The following is a 25,364-nucleotide window of genomic DNA, read 5'->3' as shown; positions in this document are numbered from 1 at the left end:
GTGATTTAAAAAATACTTCATCAGGCGGGCTTCCCTGGTGGCGCAGTGGCTAAGAGTCCGCCTGCCGATGCAGGGGACACGAGTTCGTGCCCCGGTCCGGGAAGATCCCACATGCCGCGGAGCGGCTGGGCCCGTGAGCCATGGCCACTGAGCCTGCGCATCCGGAGCCTGTGCTCCGCGACGGGAGAGGCCACAACAGTGAGAGGCCCGCGTACCGCAAAAAATAAAACAAATAAAAAATACTTCATCAGAATAGATTTTCTGTCTCCTTTCGTGCTCAGGCAAATAAACGCAATACTCTTGGCTATGGGGAAAACTGGGATGCCTGTTAGTGAACCTGGGACCCACCAGAGTCCCTCACTCTCTCCTGCTCCCACGTTTGCCGGCTGCAGAAGTACCTGATTCTGTAGCTCTACCTGGTGATTCCTGCTTTAGAGCCAGGACTCCCTCTGACAGCTGAGACAACCCGTGTGTGGTCCCAGAGGGACTGGTTACTGATGTCAACTGATCAGGACTGTGGACCCAGAGGGAGGGCCCAGTGCCTGGCAGGGTCTTCGCATCCTCCCCCTGGAGCCCATCACACCTGGCACTCCTGTGAGGCCTCGGGCAGACGGAGCCCAGAAGGACAGAAAGATCAGGAGAAGCCGCAGGTACAGGCATCCCCCAGCCTGGCCCACAGCTCCTGAGGGTTGCAGGACTGCTCACACAGCGAAGGGAAGTAAATCCCTCTCCAGGGTAGAGGAGTCCATTTCGCATCCTTCACTTGTAAAGCAGCCCGTCGTGAAATTCTCCCTAAAGGACACAGGCGACTATGAAAAAAGTTTCAGTTGGGTAAGTCAGGTCTAAACTTTGATCCTTCAGGTGGTCATTCTTTGAAGAAGAGATCTATGTTAAAATAAGTTAAAATGCACGGTGGAAAGGAACATCTGAGACCAGCTGCCATTCCCGTAGAAACAAAAAGGTGAGAGGTGGAACATGCCCAATGGGGTATGTGCACATCTGGAAGAACACACAAGAAGCTGGTAACTGCAGGGGCCTTTGAGTACAAAAGTAGGAAAAGGGGGTCAGGAGAAGTATGAGAATTGAATTTTCTGTGTGCTCCTTTGTACCATTTGGAATTTTTTCCACATGTGTGGTTTTTTTTTAATTTTTAGGGAGTTTGTTTATTCATTCAACAAGCAATTTTGGCATGTACAGTGGGTATCAGGCATTAAGAGAATGAGATAAAGTGAAAGCACGCGAGGCCCTGACTGATCCCCGCCCCCAGGGGCATACCGGCACTGGGGGGTGTGCAGTCGAGCCCCGTAACCTGTCATCCAGGCTGAGACCCTCTGACCAAGGGGGTTCCACCAACCGAACATCAAGTAAAGACAGTGGTGTGAAATGAGACTACCCTGGGCCGCCAAGATATCTGGTTGACCCAGACAGGATAATGCCCACCCACAGCCAGAACCCAGGGCTGGAATAAAGGGGGGACGTAAGCACGGTGGGACAATGACAGCTGGATCAGGGCAGCTTCCTGGAGGAGGATCTGAAGGGTGGGGAGAACTTAGATGGTAGGTTCAAGGGGGAGACAGGCAGAATTCGGCCCCCAGGAAGACGCTACACCCCAATCCCCCAGACTGCGGATATGATGAGACATCACACCCGTGAACACACTACTGCCTGTCTCACGGTGGCTGCGACAACAAAACCCTGTGGACAGGGTGTCCTAAACGACAGGCGTTTATTTCTCCAGTTCTGGAGGCTGGAAGTCTGAAGTCAGGTGCCACAGGGTCAGGTTCTGCTGAGGGCTCTCTTCCCGGTTTGCAGGTGGTACCTTCCTGCTGTGTCCTCACATGGTGGAGAAAGGGAGCGCTCGTGTGAATTTGGGCAGAAGGGGGGCGTAATCGTTTGGTCCACATAGCGTTACCTTACATGGCAAAAGGAACTCTGCAGGTGTAATTAAGGTTACTGATCAGTTGACATTAAGAGAGAAGATTATCCTGGATTACCTGGGTGGCCCAGTGTTATCACCCACATCCTTTAACCCAGAGGCAGAAAAGTTCAGAGAGATTTGAAGCCTGAGATGGACTCCTCGTGCCACTGCTGGCTTTGCAGATGGAGGGGCCCTGTGACCAGGAACGTGGGTGGTTTTCAGGAGCTGAGAGAACATCCCTGGCTGACAACCACGAGGAACTGAATGAGGCCACAACCCAGAGGAGCTGGATCAGATCCTTCCCCCAGGCCCCAGATGAGCGCCTAGCCTCACCAACACCTTCACTTCAGGCCTGCGAGATGAGATGGAAGCAGAGAAGCCAGTGGCCCCCTGCAGACACTGCGAGAGCCTCAACAGTGCTGATTGCAGCTGCAGAGCTGGTGGTGGTTTGTAGGAGGGCACTAGGCACTAACACAGGGTCGCTCCGTCAGGGTGAGAGTGAGGCCCATACCGCGGGAGCTGAGGCCACGTAGGCAGGTACCCATGGCACCCCGGCAAAGCAGGCCCCGCTGGAGAAAACGACAGCATAGTCTCGATGGCAGGGGGGCTGCCAACACAGCCTGGGAGGCAAGGAGGCAGAGCACAGGGCAGGGCCTGGCCCGGCTGGAGGGCCCATCCCGGCCCCCGGACACCAAACTTGGCAGGAATAGGGCCCAGTGTGACCAAATAACCCAACTCCTCAAGAGAATCCAGAAATCCGATTTTTGTATAAAATATTCTCATTCAAACTTTAAAAACACTCTGCTGGCCAACCTTGTGCAGAACAAGGAACACAGAGACGTGTGTCTTGAACCAGATGTGACCTTCCGTGTAAGAGAAAAGGCAGAAGGGCCCCGAGCGAGGGCCTTTTCAGGAGGCAGTAGGGACCCCCCTCCCCTCACCCAGAAGAGAAGGAGAATCCACACACGTGGAAGACCCACCTCTCCCAGTGACCGTGCGGGGGACCCACTCCCAGCCCCCCAACAACCTGACGTTTTCAGGACTATGGGCCCATTTCCAGATGAGGCCACTGAGGCCAGAGCGGTTCATTAATCCCCTGTGATTACATGGATGTGAGGTGGTGACGGGCTTGAAACTACGCTTCTGATTCCAAAATCTGCGTCCGTCTGGCTGCTCCACGTGGCATCCTGGCAACACGTGATTTTTCTCTTTTGTTTGCACAGGGGTTTGCTGTGCGTTTCCCGAGGCCTGGACTCTCCTCCCCTCACTAGGAAACCAGCCCCCTCCTCATTCAAGGCTTGGCCCTCCTGTCCAGCTCCTACCACGGCAGGAGCCCCTCCTACATCCCAGTCGTTCGGGTTCTGTCCCCACGGCCCGCTTGTAGCTCAGTCTCTCAGCTTCCCAGCTCCGAATTCCTGAGGAAGGAACCTAACTGGTTTGAGTCATGTTTCTGTCCCAAGTGATGATGGGTCACAGGTCCCTTCCAGCCTGTGGTCAGATGCCAGTCCAGGCACGATCCTCTGTAACCCCTCCCGTCCTGACTCCCCTCCCCATCCCCTCCCCAGCTCCAAGCAACCCCGTCTTAGGGCCAATCCCCAGAGGTACGAGCAGGACCGCTCAGGGAACAGGCTCGGGCGAGCCATGTCCCTAAAAGCAGCCCCCAAACGCCTGCGCAGCCGTGCCTGACGCTTCTAATACAGCTTGAACAGCGGGGCCTGGACCAGGTAAGGTAAGCGTGGATATCAACGGTATCTGATATCATCTGAAGCCTCTCAGATGCCCACCATGGCCCTGGGTGGGGGCGCTGGAAGCAACATCATACTGCTCACCCCCCCTCACCTGCCGAGTGACCCAGGTGAGCCAAGAAACTAGGGGGTGTTCCACGTCCCACACCCAAACCGTCAGCGACTCCTGACCACAGCGCTAAGCGTCAACTCAACAAATGGTCTCTTCGCATCCCTCTGAGAGGATGAGATTTTGTCAGCAGTGAGCGCTCGCTCTGCCTCGTTCCGACATGGAGAACTTAGGGAGCCTGTGCAGGGGCATCAGGTCAGTGAAAGTGGAAGACAGACACACGATGAGGTCAGATGACTCATACCCAGAGAAGCATTAAATCTTCAATTCTCTTATAACAACTTCATTTTGCATGAAGGCAGGAGGCTTTTAAAACAGTGTTATTGAGTTATACTGACACATAATAAGCTGCCTACGTGTATATAAAGTGCACAGCTTGATGTCTGACCTACATATGCACCTGTGAAAACACCGCCACAATCAGGACATATATCCATCACCCCCAAGTTTCCTCATAGCCATTTATAATACCCCCCCAGCCCTACCCACTCCCCATCCATCCCTGTCTCCTGGCAACCACTGATCTTCTTTCTGCCACTACAGCTGGCATTTTCTACTATGTTATGTAAATAGAATCATATGGTACATACTTGGTTTTCTCTGGCTTCGTTCACTCGGCACAGTTCTGACATCCATTGTGTACTTGTGCCCACGTCAAAAACTCATCCCGTTTCATTGCTGAGCACTATTCCAGGATATGACAGACCATGATTTGTCCATCCATTGGTGGACATTTGGTTTATTTACAGGTTGGGACAATCACAAATACAGCTGCTGTGAACATTCACGTACAAATTTTTGTACTTGGGAAAGTGTCTAGGAATGGAACAGCTGGATCATTTGGTAGGCATGTGTTTGATCACGGCCATTTTCATGGAGCTCCCATGCAGGTTTCAGAGGGTCCACACTGTGTGTATTTAACCTACAAGATAAGGTACACGCTGGTCACATGGGAACCAATGATCCACACACTCACAAGGAGGCCACATCAGGCTGCAGCCGCTCCATTCCAGTCCTCCCAGTGTACGGAGAGGGTTCCCAGCAGGGAAAGTCTCCCAGCATGACCTCTGATTTTGTAAAATGCTCTGAGCGGGGCTTCCCTGGTAGCGCAGTGGTTGAGAGTCCGCCTGCTGATGCAGGGGACACGGGTTCGTGCCCCGGTCCGGGAAGATCCCACATGCCGCAGAGCGGCTGAGCCCGTGAGCCATGGCTGCTGAGCCTGCACATCCAGAGCCTGTGCTCTGCAACGGGAGAGGCCACAGTGGTGAGAGGCCCGCGTACCGCAAAAAAAAAAAAAAAAAAAAAAAAAAATGCTCTGCACACAAGCTCCTGACACTCCAGAAGTGGCCCCCAAGCGGGCCGTGTGATCTGCCTGCAGCAGATCTTCATATGATGGCAGCATCTTATGGGTCTAGAGTAGAACAGTTATGATCAATACCGAGAGCTATGCATGAACGGCAGGAGGTCCCACCAGCATCACCTGGGGATGCGCATCTCCCCAGTCCAGACCTACAGAGTTGAAACTCTGAGGGGGGGTCCAGCAATCTGGGCTTCCAGGCAATCTGATGCATGTTCTGGCTTAAACACAAATAGCCCAGAACATCGTTCAAGCCCTTTGACTCTCCTGGAATTAAATCCGTCAGAAGTCACACTACGCCGAGAGTGCAACTTCTCGATGGCCTCACTCCATCCACACAGCTCTGGAACCCACCCTCTTAGAACGCTGCCACCCGCGTTAAGGTCTCCTCGAAGAACCAAGCTACCGACTGGAATGCAGACCTGCACAGTGGTGGTTACCACTTCTTTCCCAAAGCACCAGACTCAAAACAAAACAAAAGTCCCAGGAACTCAATCACTGGAGCATTTAAATCCAACCGTCAAAACCACCCATTTCTCTACCTGGGGCTTTCACCCTAGCATATTATGACATAAATGAACCTAAGAAAAGAAAAAGACAAAGATTTTAGGTGATACACTCCAACACTCTTTACTGCTCTAGAACCCTCGTTCCAAATTTACACATCAGCAGAAAAATTCATTAAACTTGAATAGGAAGAATTGGAGAAAAAATATGGAATACTTTTTGTTTTAATCTTCAGCTGAAGCATGATTTCCGCTCAACATTATAATCAGAGGGAAGTGCTGGTCATTTCCTTGGTATTTTTGCAGGCTCAGTACTTAGCCCAGTCTTTGAAAACCCTCTCCAGCTTCTGGCCAAGCAGAACTTTGCCGCTCACTTTGAACTTGCCAGCAAGGAAAGCCTTCTGAGGGTTCATTTTGCCGAAAACCAGCTCCATAAAGACAGGCTCCGGGATTGTGAAGACAGTGTCCGCTGGGAGCCTGGCGGGTCCTGGATACATGTTCCCAGAGCCGTTCTTTAGATCAATGGTCCACTTCAGAATGGTCTTCCCATCCTTGGTGATGTCCAGCTGAAAGATGGCATTGACTTTCTTTACCAGCTGGGCCCCCACTTCTTTGATGTGATGACTGATGTCCTCAAACACAGGGAAGCTCTGGAACTCTGACAGCACTACAGGGTGTGGCACAGTGAGTTCCTGAGCTGGACCCAATTCCTTGAGCTGGCTTGCCGGAGGCCCATCCCCTGCTTTGATCTTGAGTTGACGGTCGATTCTCTTCCACATCTTACTGTGCTGGTCCTCTTGACCTTGCCAACTGGTTTGTGAGCAGCTGTAGCCAGATTAATATCCACAAGTTCATATTGTGACATAAAAGGAGCGGCCAAGTGGGGAATGAGACTGGTTTGTGTGCCGCAGTCTTATTGGCCAAACAGATGCTAAAATGTGACATGGGTGAGGGCTCAGACAGGTCATTGTGAGGCAGATCCACACCACCACCCCCCAAACCACAAGGTCCCACAAGCCCAGCCCAGAGAGGTCTGGACCCCATGTTGGGAATAAGAGAAACTGGCCCCAGAAGGTTCTTTGGTGACATGAGCTCTGTCTTTTCAACTCTTTTTTTTATTTAATAAATTTATTTTATTTATTTATTATTTATTTATTTATTTTTGGCTGCATTGGGTCTTCGTTGCTGCCCACGGGCTTCTACTCTTTGTTGCAGTGCGTGGGCTTCTCACTTCGGTGGCTTCTCTTGTTGCGGAGCATGGGCTCTAAGCGCACGGGCTTCAGTAGTTGTGGCACGCGAGCTCAGCAGTTGTGGCTCGCAGGCTCAGTAGTTGTGGTTCACGGGCTTAGTCGCTCTGTGGCATGTGGAATCTTCCTGGACCAGGGCTCAAACCCGTGTCCCCTGCATTGGCAGGCGGATTCATAACCACTGCACCACCAGGGAAGTCCTCACCTCTGTCTTTTCTCTCAACTGAGAGAGCAGTTATTCTGATTTCTTCAAAAGTAGATGATCCTTAAGGCACGCTTCGCCTACCCAGGGGTGGAGTGGGAAATGCTGTTAGAACAAAACAGCTGTTTGGAGGAGGAATCAGCACCAGGGCCTGCATCAGGAAGCTTCCAGAAGCACAGTGAAAAGGAAAAAAAAAGAAACAAATATCCCTAAGATCAGCAGAAGAAGCTGCTGGTCTCACATGATGACCGCACACACTAACACAGCCCTCACTGAGCTGGCACTGTTCTAAGCACTGTACATGTATTAACCCACTTAATCCTCCTTATAATCCTCTGAGGTGGTACTAAGTTTAATCCTCCTTTTACAGATGAGGAAACGGAGGCAAGGAGAAATGAAGTGACTTTCCAAAGTCACACAACTAGTCAGTAGGGCACCCAGGTTTAAACAGAAGTAGAATGACTCCAGAACCCACTTTTTGTCTGCCTGATGTTTTCTAATGATTAGGTTGAGGAGTGTGGGCAGGAATACCACAGAAGTGATCTTGTGCCTTCTCAGTGCATCGTATCAGGGGGTACATGGTGCCAATGTGTCCCACCTCTGGTGATGCTGATGACGCTGACCTTGATCCCTTGGTTAAGGTGATGTCCACTGGGTCTCTCTCTGCAGAGTTACTGCTTCTCCCTTTGTAATGAATAAGTATTTTGCAGGAAGATACTTTGAGACTTTGCACATATCCTGTTTCATATCATACTCCAGCCTACTTCTGCTTGCATCCATCTGTGGCCCATCAGTGTGATGTGTGCTAAATGGTCATTTTCTATGCCCATCACTCCCTTTATTTTTTTTTTATGTATTTTTTTGGCTGCATTGGGTCTTCGTGGCTGCACGCGGGCTTTCTCTAGTTGCAGCGAGCAGGGGCTACTCTTTGTTGAGGTGCGCGGGCTTCTCACTGCGGTGGCTTCTCTTGCTGTGGAGCACGGGCTCTAGGCGCGTGGGCTTCAGTAGTTGTGGCAAGTGGGCTCAGTAGTTGTGGCTCGCGGGCTCTAGAGCGGCAGGCTCGGTAGTTTTGGTGCACGGGCTTAGTTGCTCCGCGGCATGAGGGATCTTCCCGGCCCAGGGATCGAACCCGTGTCCCCTGCATTGGCAGGCGGATTCTTAACCACTGCACCACCAGGGAAGTGCTGTTAGGGTTTTTAAAACTCAAACTGGTTCTCTCCGCTGCCCTCTCTCCCTCACAAGCCTCACTCTGCCTGGCAGAAGGGGTGCTCCCTCTGTCAGTATACATAAACAAACAAAGACTCCACTTTAATGCTTAGCTTTGTGACCTGTAACAAAGAGAATATTTAACGTTGCAGGTGTCAAAACAGACTAGCTTGAGTTGATAACCTAGACAATAATAACTCATTTTTCCCAGAGGGTACAGAGTGAGAGGCTGTCAGAATCAAATAGTCAGTAGAAACTAGAAGTTTAGACCAAAGAGATTCTGTAAATAAGAAAGTTGAACACAAGCATTGAGACCAGCACCACCCAAAAGAATTTTCTGAGATAATGAAAATGTTCAGGGTCTGGGTTGTTCAAAGCGGTAGCTGTTGAGACTCACATATGGCTAGTACGACTGAGGAGCTGAGTTAAGTTTACTTAGCGCTAATTAATTTAAATTTAGGTAGTCACATGCGATTACCCATCAGCATCCTGGGAAGCAACCCCAGCATCATCCTAACCGTTGTAAAGAAGTTACATGGTCATCTAGGGGATGCTGCCCCATCTTTAACCACTGAATTACACCAAACTCATACGAAAATCCCTTCCCAAAACCCCCAATAACTCACTTGAGACTGTTACCTATATGGAACAGAGACCAGCTCCCATTGGTGGGATCTGGTTCAGGTGGGCGCCCCATTTTTGGACAAGGCTAAAGGCCTAAAGACGCACATACGTACTTAAAATGGTCCAGTAACATTTATCTTTAAATAGGACACAAGCATGCCTAAGTGGGTGACTACTGGGTAACTTCTGAGTGAAAGTGTATAAGGTATGACTCCTGTAAAGCCAACATGTGTAACTCCTTCCGACATCCCATTCAGCTGTCCCTGACGGATAAAAGGTGTCTTCGTTATCAACTGCTGTGATAACGCTGCAGAACCACCCCCAAACTCAATGGCTTAGAACGATAAGCATTTATTGAGCTCATGATTTAATGGACCAGCAATTTAGGATGGGTTCAGAGCTGTAGAGAAAGCATCAACTTTCTCTGAGACTACCTAAATAATCGTGAACAGAATGTTCGTGGAAATATGGGTGGTAAAGGCCATTCTAATGAGGTCTCAGACAGAAATGAGGAACACATTATTGGAAACCAGAGGAAGGACCATCCTTGTTATAAAATGGCAAAGAACTTGGCTGAACTGTGGCCATGTTCTAGTGTTCTATGGAAGGTAGAACTTGCCAGTAATGAAATTGGATATTTAGCTGACGTGATCTCTAAGCACAGTGTGGAAGGTGAGGCTTGGCTCCTCCTGATTGACTGTAGCAAAATGTGAGAAGGTAGGAACGACTTCAAGACAGAATTGATAAGCAAAAAGGAAGCAGAGCTTAAAGATTTGGCTAAGAAAAGCAAGGGAAGGGTGATCCTAAAGGCAATTCAGAGACCAAGGCTGCCTCCTTGGTTTCAAAAAGGGGGTGAATGCCTTGTTTTCAACAGGCCAGATGGCATCTGCCCAAAGTAGTGGGGGTGGGATCGTCTAGCACAGCCCTGGGGGTGAGATCCCTGCCTCTGAGAGCTATGGAGACAGCACCTCTGCCCCAGCAGATCTGGGACTATTACCCAGTCAACCTGAAGGGCAGAGCATGGAGCCAAAGAGAGCATTGTACTCCAGACTTGAGATCCCATAGTTTGCCTTGCCAGGTTTTGGATTTGCTTGGGACCCATACCCCCTTCCTTCTTCCCCCTATTTCTCACTTTTGCAATGAAAGTGTCTATCCTATGCCGGTTCCATTGTTGTGTTTTGGAAACACATAACTTGTTTGGCTTGACAGGTTCACAGCTGGTGAGGGATTCTGCCTCAGGATGAACCATATCTTGAGCATCACTCATGTCTGATTTAGATGATATTTAGATATAATTTTGACTTTAGACTTTAGAGTTGATGCTGGAACAAGTTAAGATTTGGAGGGGTCGGGGAATGGAATGAATGTATTTTACATGCAAAAAGAACATGAATTTCGGGGGATCAGGGGCAGAATGTTATGGGTTAAATGTTTGTACAACCCCCAAATTCACATGCTAAAACCCTAACCTCACCATGTGATGGTCCTAGGAAGTGGGAGGTAATTAGGATTGGATGAGGTCATGAGGGTGGGGCCCTCATGAGTGTGATTAGTGCCCTGAGTCACAGGAGACCTTGCTTCCCCTCTCTGCTCTCTAACATGAGGATACAATGAGACGTCCACAGCCTGCAACATGTAATGGGGCTCTCCCAAGAGGCTGGCACCCTGATCTGGGACTTCCAGCCTCCAGAACTGTGAGAAGTAAATTTCTGTTGTTTATAAGCTATCCAGTCCATGGTATTTTTATTATAGCAGCCCAAGCTAAGACAGGTGTAGACAGAGGAAAGGGCAAAGATCAATAATGATATTAATAAACTACACCCACAGGAAGACAGTGCCAAGCCCTGGAAGCCTTTCTTTCTGGAAAAAAAGTCACTGAACTACACCAAACTCATGCACAAATATATTTTTAAAGTCCCAGTAACTTAGACTTTTAAATATACAGAACAGAGATCACCCCTTTCTTACATTCCCAAAAGGCATCACTGGCCAATGTAAGGGCTTCTTATTTTAAGACACAGCTAAAGGCCCAAAGACAGGCAAATACTTAAAATAAAACAGTTATACTTATCTTTCCATATGCCATATGTATGTCCAAGTGGTAACTTTTTTTTAATTAGATAAAATGTGTAAGTTATGCCTGCCCATAAATTAATAAAACTGATTTGAACAAACAAAAACACAAAGTTTCTACGAAAAGCAGTGCACTTTTCCAATGATGTTGACATTATTCAGAACATTTTTCAGAATACCTCTTTTATAAACACTGTCAGAAACAAAAGGCGTGTTCTTTTACTGTCCTACACCATCTAGAATGCTTTCAGCTACAAGCACCAAAAACAGCCACAATTCAACAGGCTTCAACAGTAAAGGGAATTATCTCCCATTAAAGAAGTCCTAAGGCAGGGCTAGAGGGACGGACCACCAGGCAGGCTCAGGACCGGGGTTTCCCAGGACACAGGACCTTCAGTGCTAAATCCGGCAAGTCCCAGGCAAGCGGGAGGCGTTGGCTACTCCAGGGTTGGTTCCTTGAGCAGCTCAATGAGTCTTCAAGGACCCAGGGTCCTTCCTTCCATCATCCTGCTGCACGTTCTTCTAAGGCCAGTGACCCTTGTGGCGGCAACACTTTGGGGCTACATTCAGTAGAACAACAAAGAGAGCCATTTTCTCCTACACTTCTCTCTTTACCGGAAGGGCATATTCTCCTCACGTCCTTTGGCGACTTTGCCCCCATCTCACTGGCTAGGACGGTGTTCCTTACACTTACCAGGATCAGCTTAGGTCTGTGGCTAGAAAATGTCACCTGCCAGATCAGTAAACCAAGGATGTCGTGGCCATCAAGCCCTCAGCCACTACAGCCAACTCTGACGGTGCACCCTGAAGGGATTCAGGATGGAGAAAAGCAGGATAACCACCCTAGAGAGTTGAGGTGCATATCAAAGGAATGATCTCAGGATCTGCCCATACAAAGGAAAGCAAATAAATTCCTTAACTTGAGGTGTCAGGTTTTCTTTAATGAACAGTAACCTTTTGATGTTCCACTACCTGGTTTTATTGGGCGTTTTTGTTCCTGTTGCAAAACTCCTATATATGCTGGCTGCTCCCTCACCTCTTCAGAACAGTCCCCAGAGCCATCTGAGAGGCTATCTTCCAGGCTTAAGTCCTCAGTTTTGTCCACCAGATAAAACATAATCCTCGCTTTTAGGTTGTGCATTTTTTTTCAGTGGACAGGTTCACCAAGTCACCTTTGAGGCAGGACTCAATCAGCTTTCCCTAACCTCCTGGCTGCGTGGAGGAGCGTGGAACCCGATCGGCGTGTTGGGAAGGAAAAGGGAGAACCAAGAGTGAACACTGCGCATCCTCTGAGGAGGGTGTCTCCACTCAGGAGACCACCGAGGGGCAGGGGTAAGAATGGCACAGATCACGGACCTGTTAGAGGGATGTGACTTTCCCCACGTGGGGTAGGGAGCTGGCTACACTGGGGCCGAGTCTGAGGGCAGCGCGGCAGCAGCCCGTCCCAGACACTGGGGAAGCGGTCAGCGGCAGAGGAAGCCCTTGCCCACCAGGCAAGCCAGCCGGACCCGGGATGCTCCCTCGAGCTCAACGGCACCCGACCCGCGCCCACCTTTTTCCAGTAGAAAGACACACATGTTGCATCACTTTTGTCTCCCAAGGCTCCCACGAGCTCAGTGCCCACGCTAACCCGAGAAGTCTGCAGGGAGGGGAATTCTGGGAAATGTAGTTCCAGCTGCGCTAATTTGTCCAAGAGCAAAGCCAGAACCGTGCAGTGTGCTTTGATTTTTAGAAACAGCCTAGTTAAAATCTCAAGCTAAGTCTAAGGGATAAAGTGGTCCAATAAGCTGAGCACTGGCATTTAGTTATTGTGGAGGAAATGCCGCTTTATTCTTATTTTCTTTCCTTTTTCCCCACTCACTGTTATGGATTGTGGTCACCCCACCAGAGCAGAGGAAAGTAAAAAGACAACTCCCACTAATGCACAGCTTGGACTGGATGTGAGACCTGTGAAGGATAAACTGCTGACGACCCCCTGGAAAAAAGTCAGATGCAATTAATCGTAAGAGCTGGGTCAGCCCCTAAGTTTTCCTGAACTCAGTAAGTCAAAAACACTGTGCCTATGGGACAAATCTTCATAAATTCTCTTGGCAGTTTTGAAAGATTTATCAATGCTAAACTGGGAGGGGGGTGGGGGTGAAAACCAAAGAACAAGATCTCTGACAGACAAGCATGAGTGATGCCTGTTTTGGAAGGATGTTTTGTACAAGTCTTTAACAGTGGTTACCACAACTGTATACACGTAACAGAAGCCCAAATGTAAAGAGAGTCTGCAAAGATCTTGTAATTATTCATTTAAAAATGAGGACCTGATTGGGACATCCCTGGTGGTCCAATGGTTAGGAATCCGCCTTCCAATGCAAGAGACATGGGTTTGATCCCTTGTCAGGGAAATAAGATCCCACATGCCATGGGGCAACTAAGCCTGCACGCTACAACTACTGAGCACATACACTCTGGAGTCCACACCACAACTAGAGAGAAGCCTGTGCAACGCAACGAAGATCCCACATGCCACAACTAAGACATGACACAGCCAAAAACTAAAATAAATAAATATTTTTAAAAAACAAATGAGGACCTGGGACTTCCCTGGTGGTCCAGTGGGTAAGACTCCACACTTCCAATGCAGGGGTCCAGATTCAATCCCTGGTCAGGGAACTAGATCCCACATGCATGCTGCAACTAAGAGTTCACGTGCTGCAACTAAGAGTCCACATGCTGCAACTAAGAAGTCCACATGCAGCAGCTAAAAAGTCCATATGCTGCAACTAACAGTCCTCAGGCCACAACTAAAGATCCCACACATGGCAAGGAAGATCTCACGTGCTCAACTAAGACCCGGAGCAGCCTAAATAAATAAATATTTTTTTTTAAAAAATGAGGACCTTTACTGATAGACACAACAGGAATGAATATAAAAGATGTTATGCCAGTACCTCCCATCAGGAAGCTTGCACAAACCCCTTAGATAGCCTCATCCACCAGAGGGCAGACAGCAGAAGCAAGAAGAACTACAATCCTGCAGCCTGTGGAACAAAAACCACATTCACAGAAAGATAGACAAAATGAAAAGGCAGAGGACTATGTACCAGATGAAGGAACAAGATAAACTCCCAGAAAAACAACTAAATGGAGATAGGCAACCTTCCAGAAAAAGAATTCAGAATACTGATAGTGAGGATGATCTAGGACCTCGGGAAAAAGAATTGAGGCAAAGATTGAGAAGATGCAAGAAATGTCTAACAAAGACCTAGAAGAATTAAAGAACAAACACCTAGGAGAATTAAAGAACCAACAAACATAGATGAACAATACAATAACTGAAATGAAAAATACACTAGAAGGAATCAATAGCAGAATAACTGAGGCAGAAGAACGGATAAGTGACCTGGAAGACAGAATGGTGGAATTCACTGCCGCGGAACAGAATAAAGAAAAAAGAATGAAAAGAAATGAAGACAGCCTAAGAGACCTCTGGGACAACATTAAACGCACCAACATTTGCATTATAGGGGTCCCAGAAGGAGAAGAGAGAGAGAAAGGACCCGAGAAAATATTTGAAGAGATTATAGTCAAAAACTTCCCTAACGTGGGAAGGGAACTAGCCACCCAAGTCCAGGAAGTGCAGGGAGTCTCAGGCAGGATAAACCCAAAAAGAAACACGCCAAGACACATAGTAATCAAATTGACAAAAATTAAAGACGAAAAATTATTAAAAGCAATAAGGGAAAAATGAAAAATAACATACAAGGGAACTCCAATAAGGTTAACAACTGATTTCTCAGCAGAAACTCTACAAGCCCGAAGGGAGTGGCCCAATATACCTAAAATGATAAAAAGGAGGAACCTACAACCAAGTTTACTCTACCTGGCAAGGATCTCATTCAAATTCGATGGAGAAATCAAAAGCTTTACAGACAAGCAAAAGCTAAGAGAATTCAGCACCACCAAACCAGCTCTACAACAAATGCTAAAAGAAATTCTCTAAGTGGGAAACACGAGAGAAGAAAAGGACCTACAAAAACAAACCCAAAACAATTAAGAAAATGGTCATAGGAACATACATATCGATAATTACCTTAAATGTGAATGGATCATATGCTCCAACCAAAAGACACAGGCTCACTGAATGGATACAAAAACAAGACCCATATATATGCTGTCTACAAGAGACCCACTTCAGACCTAGGGACACATACAGACTGAAAGTGAGGGGTTGGAAAAAGATATTCCATGCAATTGGAAATCAAAAGAAAGCTGGAATAGCAATATTCATATAGATAAAATAGACTTTAAAATAAAGAATGTTACAAGAGACAAGGAAGGACTCTATATAATGATCAAGGGATCAATCCAAGAAGATATAACAATTATAAATATATATGGGGCTTCCCTGGTGGTGCAGTGGTTAAGAATCTGCCTGCCAATGCAGGGGACACGGGTTCGAGCCCTGGTCCGGGAACATCCCACATGCCACAGGGCAACTAAGCCCATGTGCCACAACTACTGAAGCCTGTGAGCCACAACTACTGAACCCGCGAGCCACAACTACTGAAGCCCACGTGCCTAGAGCCCGTGCTCTGCAACAAGAGAAGCTGCCACAATGAGAAGCCTGTGCACCACAAAAAAGAGTAGCCCCTGCTTGCTGCAACTAGAGAAAGCCTGCACACAGCAACAAAGATGCAACACAGCCCAAAATTAATTAATTAATTGATTGATTAATTGATTAATTAAAATATGTATATATATATGCACCCAACACAGGAGCACCTCAATACATAAGGCAAACGCTAACAGCTATAAAATAGGAAATCGACAGTAATACAATAATAGTGGGGGACTTTAACACCTCACTTACACTAATGGACAGATCATCCAGACAGAAAATTAATAAGGAAACACAAGCTTTAAATGACACAATAGACCAGATAGATTTAATTGATGTTTATAGGACATTCCATCCGAAAACAGCAGATTACACTTTCTTCTCGAGTGCACATGGAACATTCTCTAGGATAGATCACATCTTGGGTCACAAATCAAGGCTCGGTAAATTTAAGAAAACTGAAATCATATCAAGCTTCTTTTCTGACCACATGCTATGAGATTAGAAATAAATTATATGGAAAAAACCACACAAAACACAAACACATGGAGGCTAAACAATATGTTACTAAATAACCAAGAGATCACTGAGGAAATCAAACAATACCTAGAAACAAATGACAATGAAAATACGACGATCCAAAATCTATGGGTTGCAGCAAAAGCAGTTCTAAGAGGGAAGTTTATAGTAATACAATCCTACCTCAAGAAACAAGAAAAATTTCAAATAAACAATCTAACCTTACACCTAAAGGAACTATAGAAAGAAGAACAAACAAAACCCAAAGCAGAAGGAAAGAAATCATAAAGATCAGAGCAGAAATAAATGAAATAGAAACAAAGAAAATAACAGCAAAGATCAATAAAACTAAAAGCTGGTTCTTTGAGAAGATAAACAAAATTGATAAACCTTTAGCCAAACTCATCAAGAAAAAGAGGGAGAGGACTCAAATCAATAAAATTAGAAATGAAAAAGGAGAAGTTACAATGGACACCGTAGAAATACAAAGCATCCTAAGAGACTACTACAAGCAACTCTATGCCAATAAAATGAACAACCTGGAAGAAATGGACAAATTCTTAGAAAGGTATAAGCTTCCAAGACTGAACCAGGAAGAAACAGAAAATATAAACAAACCAATCACAAGTAATGAAATTGAAACTGTGATTAAAAATCTTCCAACAAACAAAAGTCCAGGACCAGATGGCTTCACAGGTGAATTCTATCAAACATTCAGAAAAAAGCTAACACCTATCCTTCTCAAACTCTTCCCAAAAATTGCAGAGGAAGGAACACTCCCAAACTCATTCTACGAGGTCACCATCACCCTGATACCAAAACCAGACACAGATACTACAAAAAAAGAAAATTACGGGCCAATATCATTGATGAATATAGATGCAAAAATCCTCAAAAAAAAAAGTTATGCCAAAAGGCTACATAGTATATATAATTCCATTTATATGAAGTTCTAAAACTGGCAAAACTAATCTATAATGGAAAAAAATCAAAATAGTCTTTCCTCTGAGGCGTGAGGATGAGATTAACTAGAAAGGGACATGAAGAGCCTTTCAGGGATGACAGGTATATACATCTGTCAAAATTCTCTATGGAGTAAAGTGTACTGATACCTGCAACTTGTTTTGAAATGCATTAAAAAATAAGGTGGACTGATGGATGGATAGATAGACATGTAACAAAACAAATACACCAAAATGTTAATTGTAGAATCTAGGTGGTGGGTATATGAGTGTTCATGATTCAGCCCAGTATTGAATTGTAGATAGATGCTAACATACTGACCAGTGAAGAAATGGGAAAAAAACTGTTAGAAAAGGATTCATGAAAGTTACGGTCAATTAAAAAGAAGACATCCACAGGCAGGACAGACATTCAGAACACACAGTGTGGTTCATGCTATTCCTTTTTAAATATATGAAATACAATCACCCTGTTGAATTCAGTTCCTCTCACAGTTAGTAGGTGCTCGTTATGTGATGAGTCCAAGCTGAACACTGGCAAATTTTGTCCACAGCACATGAAGAATCTCTCTCTACCTATTCTCCATTCATCAGCCCCGTATCAGTCAGCTCTAACATAATGTGCTGCATAACAAACACCACAGAGCTCAGAGGCTCACAGCAATAAGCAATTATTTCTTGCTTACATGGTTGCAGAGAGGCTAGGGATTGGCCAATGTAGGTGGGGTGCTCCACTGGGCTAGGCTGCAGGCCCTGAGTGTCTCTCACTCTTCTTGACCAGCAGGTTCCTGGGGGCAGGTTCTTCTCATGAGGAAGACCACAACACAAGAAGGCAAGACCTCCTGCACAAGTACACGCCAAGACTTTCCTCACATTTCTGCTACAATTCCATTAGCCAAAGCAAGTAACACAACCAATCCAAATAATCACAGGCCCCCCCATTCACCCAGATCTGGAAATGGAGGATTCACCTCCAGCTCTTTATTTATCACTGCAAGGGATTCTGGGGCTGCTTCGGTGCCAGTGTCTCTGTCTGCTTCAGTGGCCTCTCCACGTCTTCCACTGTGAAGGAAAAACAAATCTCGAGTGTGTAACTACACCAGTTCAAGTGAACTGTTCTATTTTGCCTCCAGCTTCCCTCAAAGTAGAACCCCAAGGGGACAATTACAAACATTGGGCCAAGAGAAGGAATACAGGGCACTTGTTTTTCTGCTGTAGGAGAAGTCAATTAGAGTTTCCAATTTCCACTGTTAAATGTCACCCTTTTACAACATCCTGGAGGAGAGCTGGCAGTCCTGTCGTTAGGGAGAAAGAACTCTTTCAAGGAAAGGCTTATTGTCTAAAGAGACACAGAAGGGTCCAGAGATTAAAGGACCCTCTCAGGCTGTCTGAATTTCCCAGGGCTCTCGGTTTCTATTTTGAGCTGAACATTTGGCTACCCTGTAGCCTCCAGTGAGCCTTTTTAGCCTCCCTGCACCACTTTTGTACTGTTTGCAAAAAGAGATCGTAAGCCTTGCTGCCAGGTAATGCATATAAAGTGCCCCGAGGAGCTCGGAGGGGAGGTAGGCTTCTCGAAGGGAAAGCTGTCAGCATGTTCTCTCCTGATGTCCGGATATTTTCAGTGTCTGGTACCCCTCATTAGAGCATCTGGTCCTTCCTCTGAGAAGTCAGACGAAAGCCAGAATAAATGGAGCAGAGAGGCTTCCTTCTCTCGCCTCTGCTGCAAAGGGGATGCATCAAACTGAGTGATGAACAATCACTCTTCTTCACTTGCTAACACTCTGTGCCCTGTTTTCAAATTAAGGAGCATGTTGTTGGCATGCCTGAAAGGTTAAACGCTCCCACTTCGTTGCTGCAGCCACTAATTGGTGCTTTATCACAATTTCTGTGCGGGGAACTTCCTGTCCTCAAAACCCTTCCTCCAAAGAGCTGGGTGAGACTTTGAGAGCATCTCACATTTCTAACGTTAGATTATAAATCACTCTTCTGCTTGCAGGGTGGTGTTGCCCCTAAAAAGACCCCATCTGTTAATTGTCTGCAACTTATTCTGAAAGGCATCAAAAAATAAGAAGGGTTGGTGCATTTTTAATTTTTTAAAAATTATTGAAAAAAAATTTTTCCCCTTTTCAATTATAGGGAGATTCAGTTTCTCCCTCTCTTGGTATTTAACCCTTATTTATAGAACAGGAACTTTGGACTTTTCCAAAGTATTAGGAGGCAAGGAGGTGGCAGCTGGAACTCTCATAATGCCACCAGTGGCAGCGCCAAACGGTTCCACTCTGGAAAAGAGGTTTCAGTATCTAAAATGGTTAGGTATTTTTGTTGGATATATCTGTACAAGTGGAATTGCTGGGCCCCAGACGATATTTCTAGGGATATAGCAACCAGAAATACCTGCATTTTGTTTTCAAAAAAGACACACATTACAATGTGTTGCCAAATCCGGCAACCACCCATACGCTCACCAACAGAAGAATGGATAAATAAATTACAGGGTATCCACAAAGTAGGACACTAAACAGCAACGGGAATTAACAATCTACACCTATACACAACATAGTGAAACTCACAATCATAATTTTGAACAAAAGAAGCCAGACATCCCCCCTGCCAAAAAGGAGTTCATACAGCTTCCAGAGGGCTGGTAATTTTCTAATTCTTGATCTGGGCGTTTTACATGAGTGTCTTTCATTTGGGAAAATGTACTGAGCCATACATTTATGATGTGTGCTCTTCTCTACAGGTATATTATGCTTCAATGAGAGGTTTTAAATATTTATGCACACAGAAAAACTGCCCGAAAATCAGAACAGAAAGTATTGGAGGAAAGTGTCCACCTAATCTTCCACTCTCCCTCCCCACTCCTACCTGTGGGAAAAGCAGGGCCACGGCTGACTGGCGCTGAGGAGGGAGCAGGAACCAGAGCTACACAGATCCTGGGTGGCCCATTTTCCCCAGGATCCCAAGCGCCGCTCTGATCCCTCTGTCTTGACTGCCGTGACTTGAAACGTGAGAGGCAACAATTCTTTTGCCTGGCCAAACCAGTGGACCTGCTCTGCAGACCCAGGTACCACTGCTCATGGGCAACCCAAGTCCAGAAGGGAAGAAGCAGGAAGCCCTGTCTGGCTGTCGCCCAAACCACATTCTCTGGTCCAGGGCTGCCAGCAACAGAGGTGTTACTTTGACCTCCAACTCCCATTGCTTGCATCAATTTCTCAACTGATTCCAAAGATGGAAGGGGAAGACGCATGATTTACTATCACCCCCTAAACTCAACAACATTTTTCTCAGTAGTTAAGAAATGAAGACAAGAATTAATGTATTGTTCTTCTTTTATGGAGCATTAAGACCAGAGGCTGTGAGTTCCTAATGGATCCGAGGAGACGACGCCTACCCCTTTGGAACAAAACCAACTGGGTAATTAGAAAAGAAGAATGAGGTTATCTAATCTCCTTCCTGTAATGTTTCCCTGTATTAACAAGAAACTGCTTCTCTGGGCGACTCCTGAAATGGAGATTTAGAGGTTTCGAATGTAGTGTCAGAGGTTATCCCATTGCTGAGTTAGATGTCCCAGGCACCAACTGCCATAGATGGAGGAAGCGGGGTCACAGTAGTTTTCAGCTCCTCCCATCAAGAAGTGAAGTCCGTCTCTCCATCCCTGCAGTCTGGGTCTGGCCAAGTGACTTGCTTTAGACAGTGGGATGTAGCGACTGTAAGACAAACAGGAGCTTGAAAAGTGCTGCACGATTGGGCATGCCCTCTTGTTACTAGAACCATTCCACCACCATGTGAGGAAGCCTGGGCTAGCCTGCCCGAGGATAGGAGACTGCATGGATTGAGGCCCCAGCCATGGTGGCCAAGGCCCCAGAAATACACGTGAGATGCCTAGACCACCCAGCCCCAGCTGAGCAGCCCATGTGAGAAGAGCCGCCTAGACAACCCACAGAACCATGAGAAATGAACAATGTGTGTTACCACTCCACACCTACTGGAATAGCCAAAATCCATAACACTGACAACACCGAGTGCTAGCAAGGATGTGGAGAAACAGAGAGGCACTCTCATTCATCACTGGTGAGAACGGGAAATGATACAGCTACTCTGGAAGACAGTTTGCTAGTTTCTCACAAAACTAAACATACTCTTACCGTACGATCCAGCTATTGTTGGTAATTACTCAAATGAGCCGAAAACTACCTCCACACAAAAACCTGCACTTGGATATTTATAGCAGCTTTATTCATGATTGCCACAACTTGTAGCAACCAAGATGTCCTTCAGTAGGTTAAAAAACAGACTGTGGTACATCCAAACAATGGAATATTACTCAGCACTAAAAAGAAATGATCTGTCAAGCCATGGAAAGACATGGAGGAATCTTAAATGCATATTACTAAGTGAAAGAAGCCAATCTGAAAAGGCCACATACTTTATAGTTCCAGCTATATGACATTCTAGAAAAGGCAAAATAATGGAGACAGTGAAAAAGATCAGTAGTTGTCAGGGCTCGGGCGTAGTGGGGACTGAACAGCTGGAGCATGGAGGATTTTAGGGCAGTGAAACTGTTGTGTGTGATACTATAATAGTGGATACATGTCATCAATTTGTCAGAACCCATTGGACGTACAACACCAAGAGTGAACCCTAATGTAAACTGTAGACTTTGGGTGACAATGATGTCTCAATGCAGGTTCACTGATTTTAACAAATGTACCATCTTGGTGGGGAGTATTGATGCTGGGGGAGACTATGCAGGTTTTGGAGCAGGAGTATATGGGAACTCTCTGCACTTTCTACTCAATTTTGCTATGAACCCAAAACTGCTCTAAAAAATAAAGTCAATTAGGGCTTCCCTGGTGGTGCAGTGGTTGAGAGTCCGCCTGCCGATGCAGGGGACACGGGTTCGTGCCCCGGTCCAGGAAGATCCCACATGCCACGAAGTGGCTGGGCCTGTGGGCCATGGCTGCTGAGCCTGTGCGTCCGGAGCCTGTGCTCCGCAACGGGAGAGGCCACAACAGTGAGAGGCCCACGTACCACAAAAAAATAAAAAATAAAGTCAATTAAAAATAACATGTGTTATTCTAAGCCACTAAGTTTTGAGGTGGCTTGTTACACAGCAAAAGCTAACTGATACTCTGGGTCAAACATTGAGTGGGGAGGAGAATCAAGGGGAATCAAATTCTGTCACCTCAGAATCACAAACACAAATGATGCGAAAACACAGGAATAAACAGCCATCGTGGAATTCAGGAGTGAGTATAGCTGTGCCTGTAGTTGGGCAAGTTAGTTAAAACCAGATGACAGGCTGGGTCTGACATTTTACAAGAAGGACACACTTTACAGGCCCCATTGTGTGCTGTTTTAGTCTTTTCCTTACTGTTAGGGGAACGGACTCCCTCCACTGAGGCCTGACAGTAAAATTCCTTTTTCTGGAAGCCTCAAAGGTGAAGCACAAGATAATGAATGCAATTCCTATGTCTACTTTTAAAGAGGCAGAGTATGGGCTGCTCGGACCTGAGCGGTTCAGCGCGTGCCTGTCCTCCAGTCACCGGATCCCAAAGGGTCTGGTTGTCAGCATCAAGGAGGGAAGAAAAGGTAACAGGAAATATTGACATGATGGACTACCCGGAAGTAATTTATTTGATCCTTTGGAATGAGTGACCTCACCACCCCTCTGCCTCCTTCGTCACCCACCTTGCCTTCTATTTCCCCTGTCCCTGCCACACACACGCACACACACCAGCAAACACAACACTGCACTGGGTCCTAGTCCCTTTGTAAAAGACCCTGACACCAATAACCAAGGATTTCTCTGGGCATCAGGGATCATGTACTGAGAATGTTGCCTTGGATGGTGATACAAGAAAATTCCCTGTGGATGAAAAGCTGAAGCCGGGCAGCTGAGGTCAGACGCCAGCCCCAGCAGCTGGGAACCCTCAGCAGTTCTGCAACAGACTCTGGGAGTCAGGGGGGACGCTGGGGGGCAGTGTGGAGGGAAGGAGCACAGCTCATTAACAGACGGAGCTGGCGATGGTTTCAAATTAGCACCGTCTCCTGAACTTATAAGAATTCCACCAAGGCCGTTAATTGGCTGCTAACCATATGCCTCTCTTCTCTGAATGTGCTTCCTGACTCAACATGAAAATGACGACTGAATTCCAGACTGGTCGTGGGCTTGAACTTTCATACCTGAGCTGCTTTATTCATAGTCTCCTCCCACATTCATAGGACAATCCGGGATGGGAAGAAAACTGTCCTGGACAGTGATGAGACAGCCCTTCTTCTTCAAGGAGAAGACAGGAACAATTAGGGAAGCTATGTCCACAGATTTGGAGATGTTTTCTAGTTTAAATCAAACAATACCTTGAAGACTTCCCTAAATTCTTCATCTGTGACCATATAGGTCAAAAAATGAGGAGCTGGGGAGGGATGAATTGGGAGGTTGGGAGTGACATGTACACACTACTATATATAAAATAGATAACTAATAAGGACCTACTGTATAGCACAGGGAACGCTACTCAATACTCTGTAATGGCCTATATGGGAAAAGAATCTTAAAAAGAGTGGATGTATGTATATGTATAACAATCACTTTGCTGTACACCTGAAACTAACACAACAGTGTAAGTCAACTATACCCCAATAAAAATTTTTTTTAAAAAATGAGCTGGACACAAAAGACCTAAGAAACATGCTTTTTTAAAAAAAACTGCATTTCAAGCTTTATAAAAATGTGTGTGTGTGTGTGTGTGTGTGTGTGTGTGTTAATGTCTTGTCCCCATCCAAAGTCACATTACGATATTGGATCATTTTTTAAAATTATATTCCTTCTTTTACCAACGTCAATAAAGTGCTGACAAAACCAGATGTCGGCAAGAAGACAAAGCAGTTGGAATTCTTATACACTGCTGATGGGCACAAAATGATACAGGGCTTTTCGCTTTCTTTCGCTTTCAGTGGGGGACAAAGAGTCTGCTGTTCAACATTTACACTACAGCACTGGGGGAGCTAGTGAGACTTTATATCGGGCAGGGTTCTTAGTTGCAGACAACAGAATCCACTCAGCCTGCCCCATGTGCATCTATTTGGTGGGCTCCTCCAACCTCCAGATGAGAAAATGCTATGTTTAAGTTTCTGTCACTTTCTACCAGGCGCAGGAAACTGCTCCCCCATTTGCAAGTACGGCAGTTTTAAAACATGACCCTAAAATTATTTGATGCTCCCTTCGGGGAGAGAGTGGGGACTGTTTTCCCTTCCTATGCATCTGGGTGGGCTTATGACTGCTTGGAGCAATAGACAGTGTGAGAAATAATGCTGTGTGACTTCCAAGGCTGGATCAAAACAGGCATGCGCCTTCACCTTGTGCACTGGACACCAGAACTTGGAGCCTGAGCTGCCCACAGGAAGGTCAACATGTGGAAGCCGCCATGTTATGAGGAAGCCCAACCACGTGGGGAAGCAGAGGAGGAGTGTCAGCTCTCTCAGTCTTCAAGTCTTCCCACTTCAGGCACTAGACATGAGAGCGAAGGAGCCTTGGGATGATTCCAGCCCCCAAGTGTGGAGTCACCCCTGTCCCAGCACTGAAGTCTTCCCAGGGAAGGCCTTAGAAATCAAGGAGCAGAGACAAGTTATCCCTGGCATGCCCTGCCTAGCTTCCTGACCCACTGAATCTGTTAAGCATAATAAGATGGTTGTCTTAAGCAGCTAAGTTCTCCGGTAATTTGTAAATAGCAATAGTAACTGGAACGGCAAGCAAGCCCACGTACAGCAGGGCGGTTACGCTGAAGCTGCTTGCACTGCAGGCAGAGTCCTCGGGAGCCGCTCGGGGGAAGGCATCGTGGCCCCTTTTTTGAAACATCTGAACCGTGGCAGGGGCTGGACCTGGGTCTCAGCAAAAGAAGCAATGTGGCAGTCCTGCTCTGGCACGTAAGACCATCGATACACCCAAAGTAACAGTCAGCACAGCCGTGTGCACATCACCAGGTGAGACCACCTGGAGTGCTGAGCTCTGAGCCAAAGACTCTTGTGGGCGGGGGGCCGTGGGAGAAGATCCTGTCTGGTTCTGTTTTTCAAGGGCTCTTTTGCTCTGACCCAATAAACATAAAATTGGGAAATCTCTAGAGAAGAGACTCCTTTGTACTTTGGAGAGAGTTTGAACATTCTGGGCTTCCCTGGGGGTGAAAAATGCTACAAAAAGTCCGTTTCTCTTTTCATTATAGATAGTACTCGTGGTTTCAAAGTCTGTTAAAAATGACAACTAAAACATGGTTTGGGCATTTGCAAT

The 25,364-nt window shown here is 46.5% G+C and overlaps 1 protein-coding gene across 1 annotated transcript; it reads right to left on the bottom strand.

The window, feature by feature from the left end:
• Window positions 1–5,089: 5,089 nt before the first annotated feature.
• SCP2D1 (SCP2 sterol binding domain containing 1) lies at window positions 5,090–15,015 on the bottom strand. The gene has a single exon (XM_073792617.1). It carries the CDS (start codon window positions 6,412–6,414, stop codon window positions 5,944–5,946), a length of 471 nt encoding a protein of 156 aa, XP_073648718.1. The 5' UTR covers window positions 6,415–15,015; the 3' UTR covers window positions 5,090–5,943.
• Between the last annotated feature and the right edge of the window lie 10,349 nt (window positions 15,016–25,364).

Source organism: Tursiops truncatus, chromosome 15 (genome assembly GCF_011762595.2).
Source record: "Tursiops truncatus isolate mTurTru1 chromosome 15, mTurTru1.mat.Y, whole genome shotgun sequence".
Classification (NCBI taxonomy): domain Eukaryota; kingdom Metazoa; phylum Chordata; class Mammalia; order Artiodactyla; family Delphinidae; genus Tursiops; species Tursiops truncatus.
The sequence above is the reverse complement of the archived record's forward strand: the minus strand, read 5'-3'. Positions and strand labels throughout refer to the sequence as shown.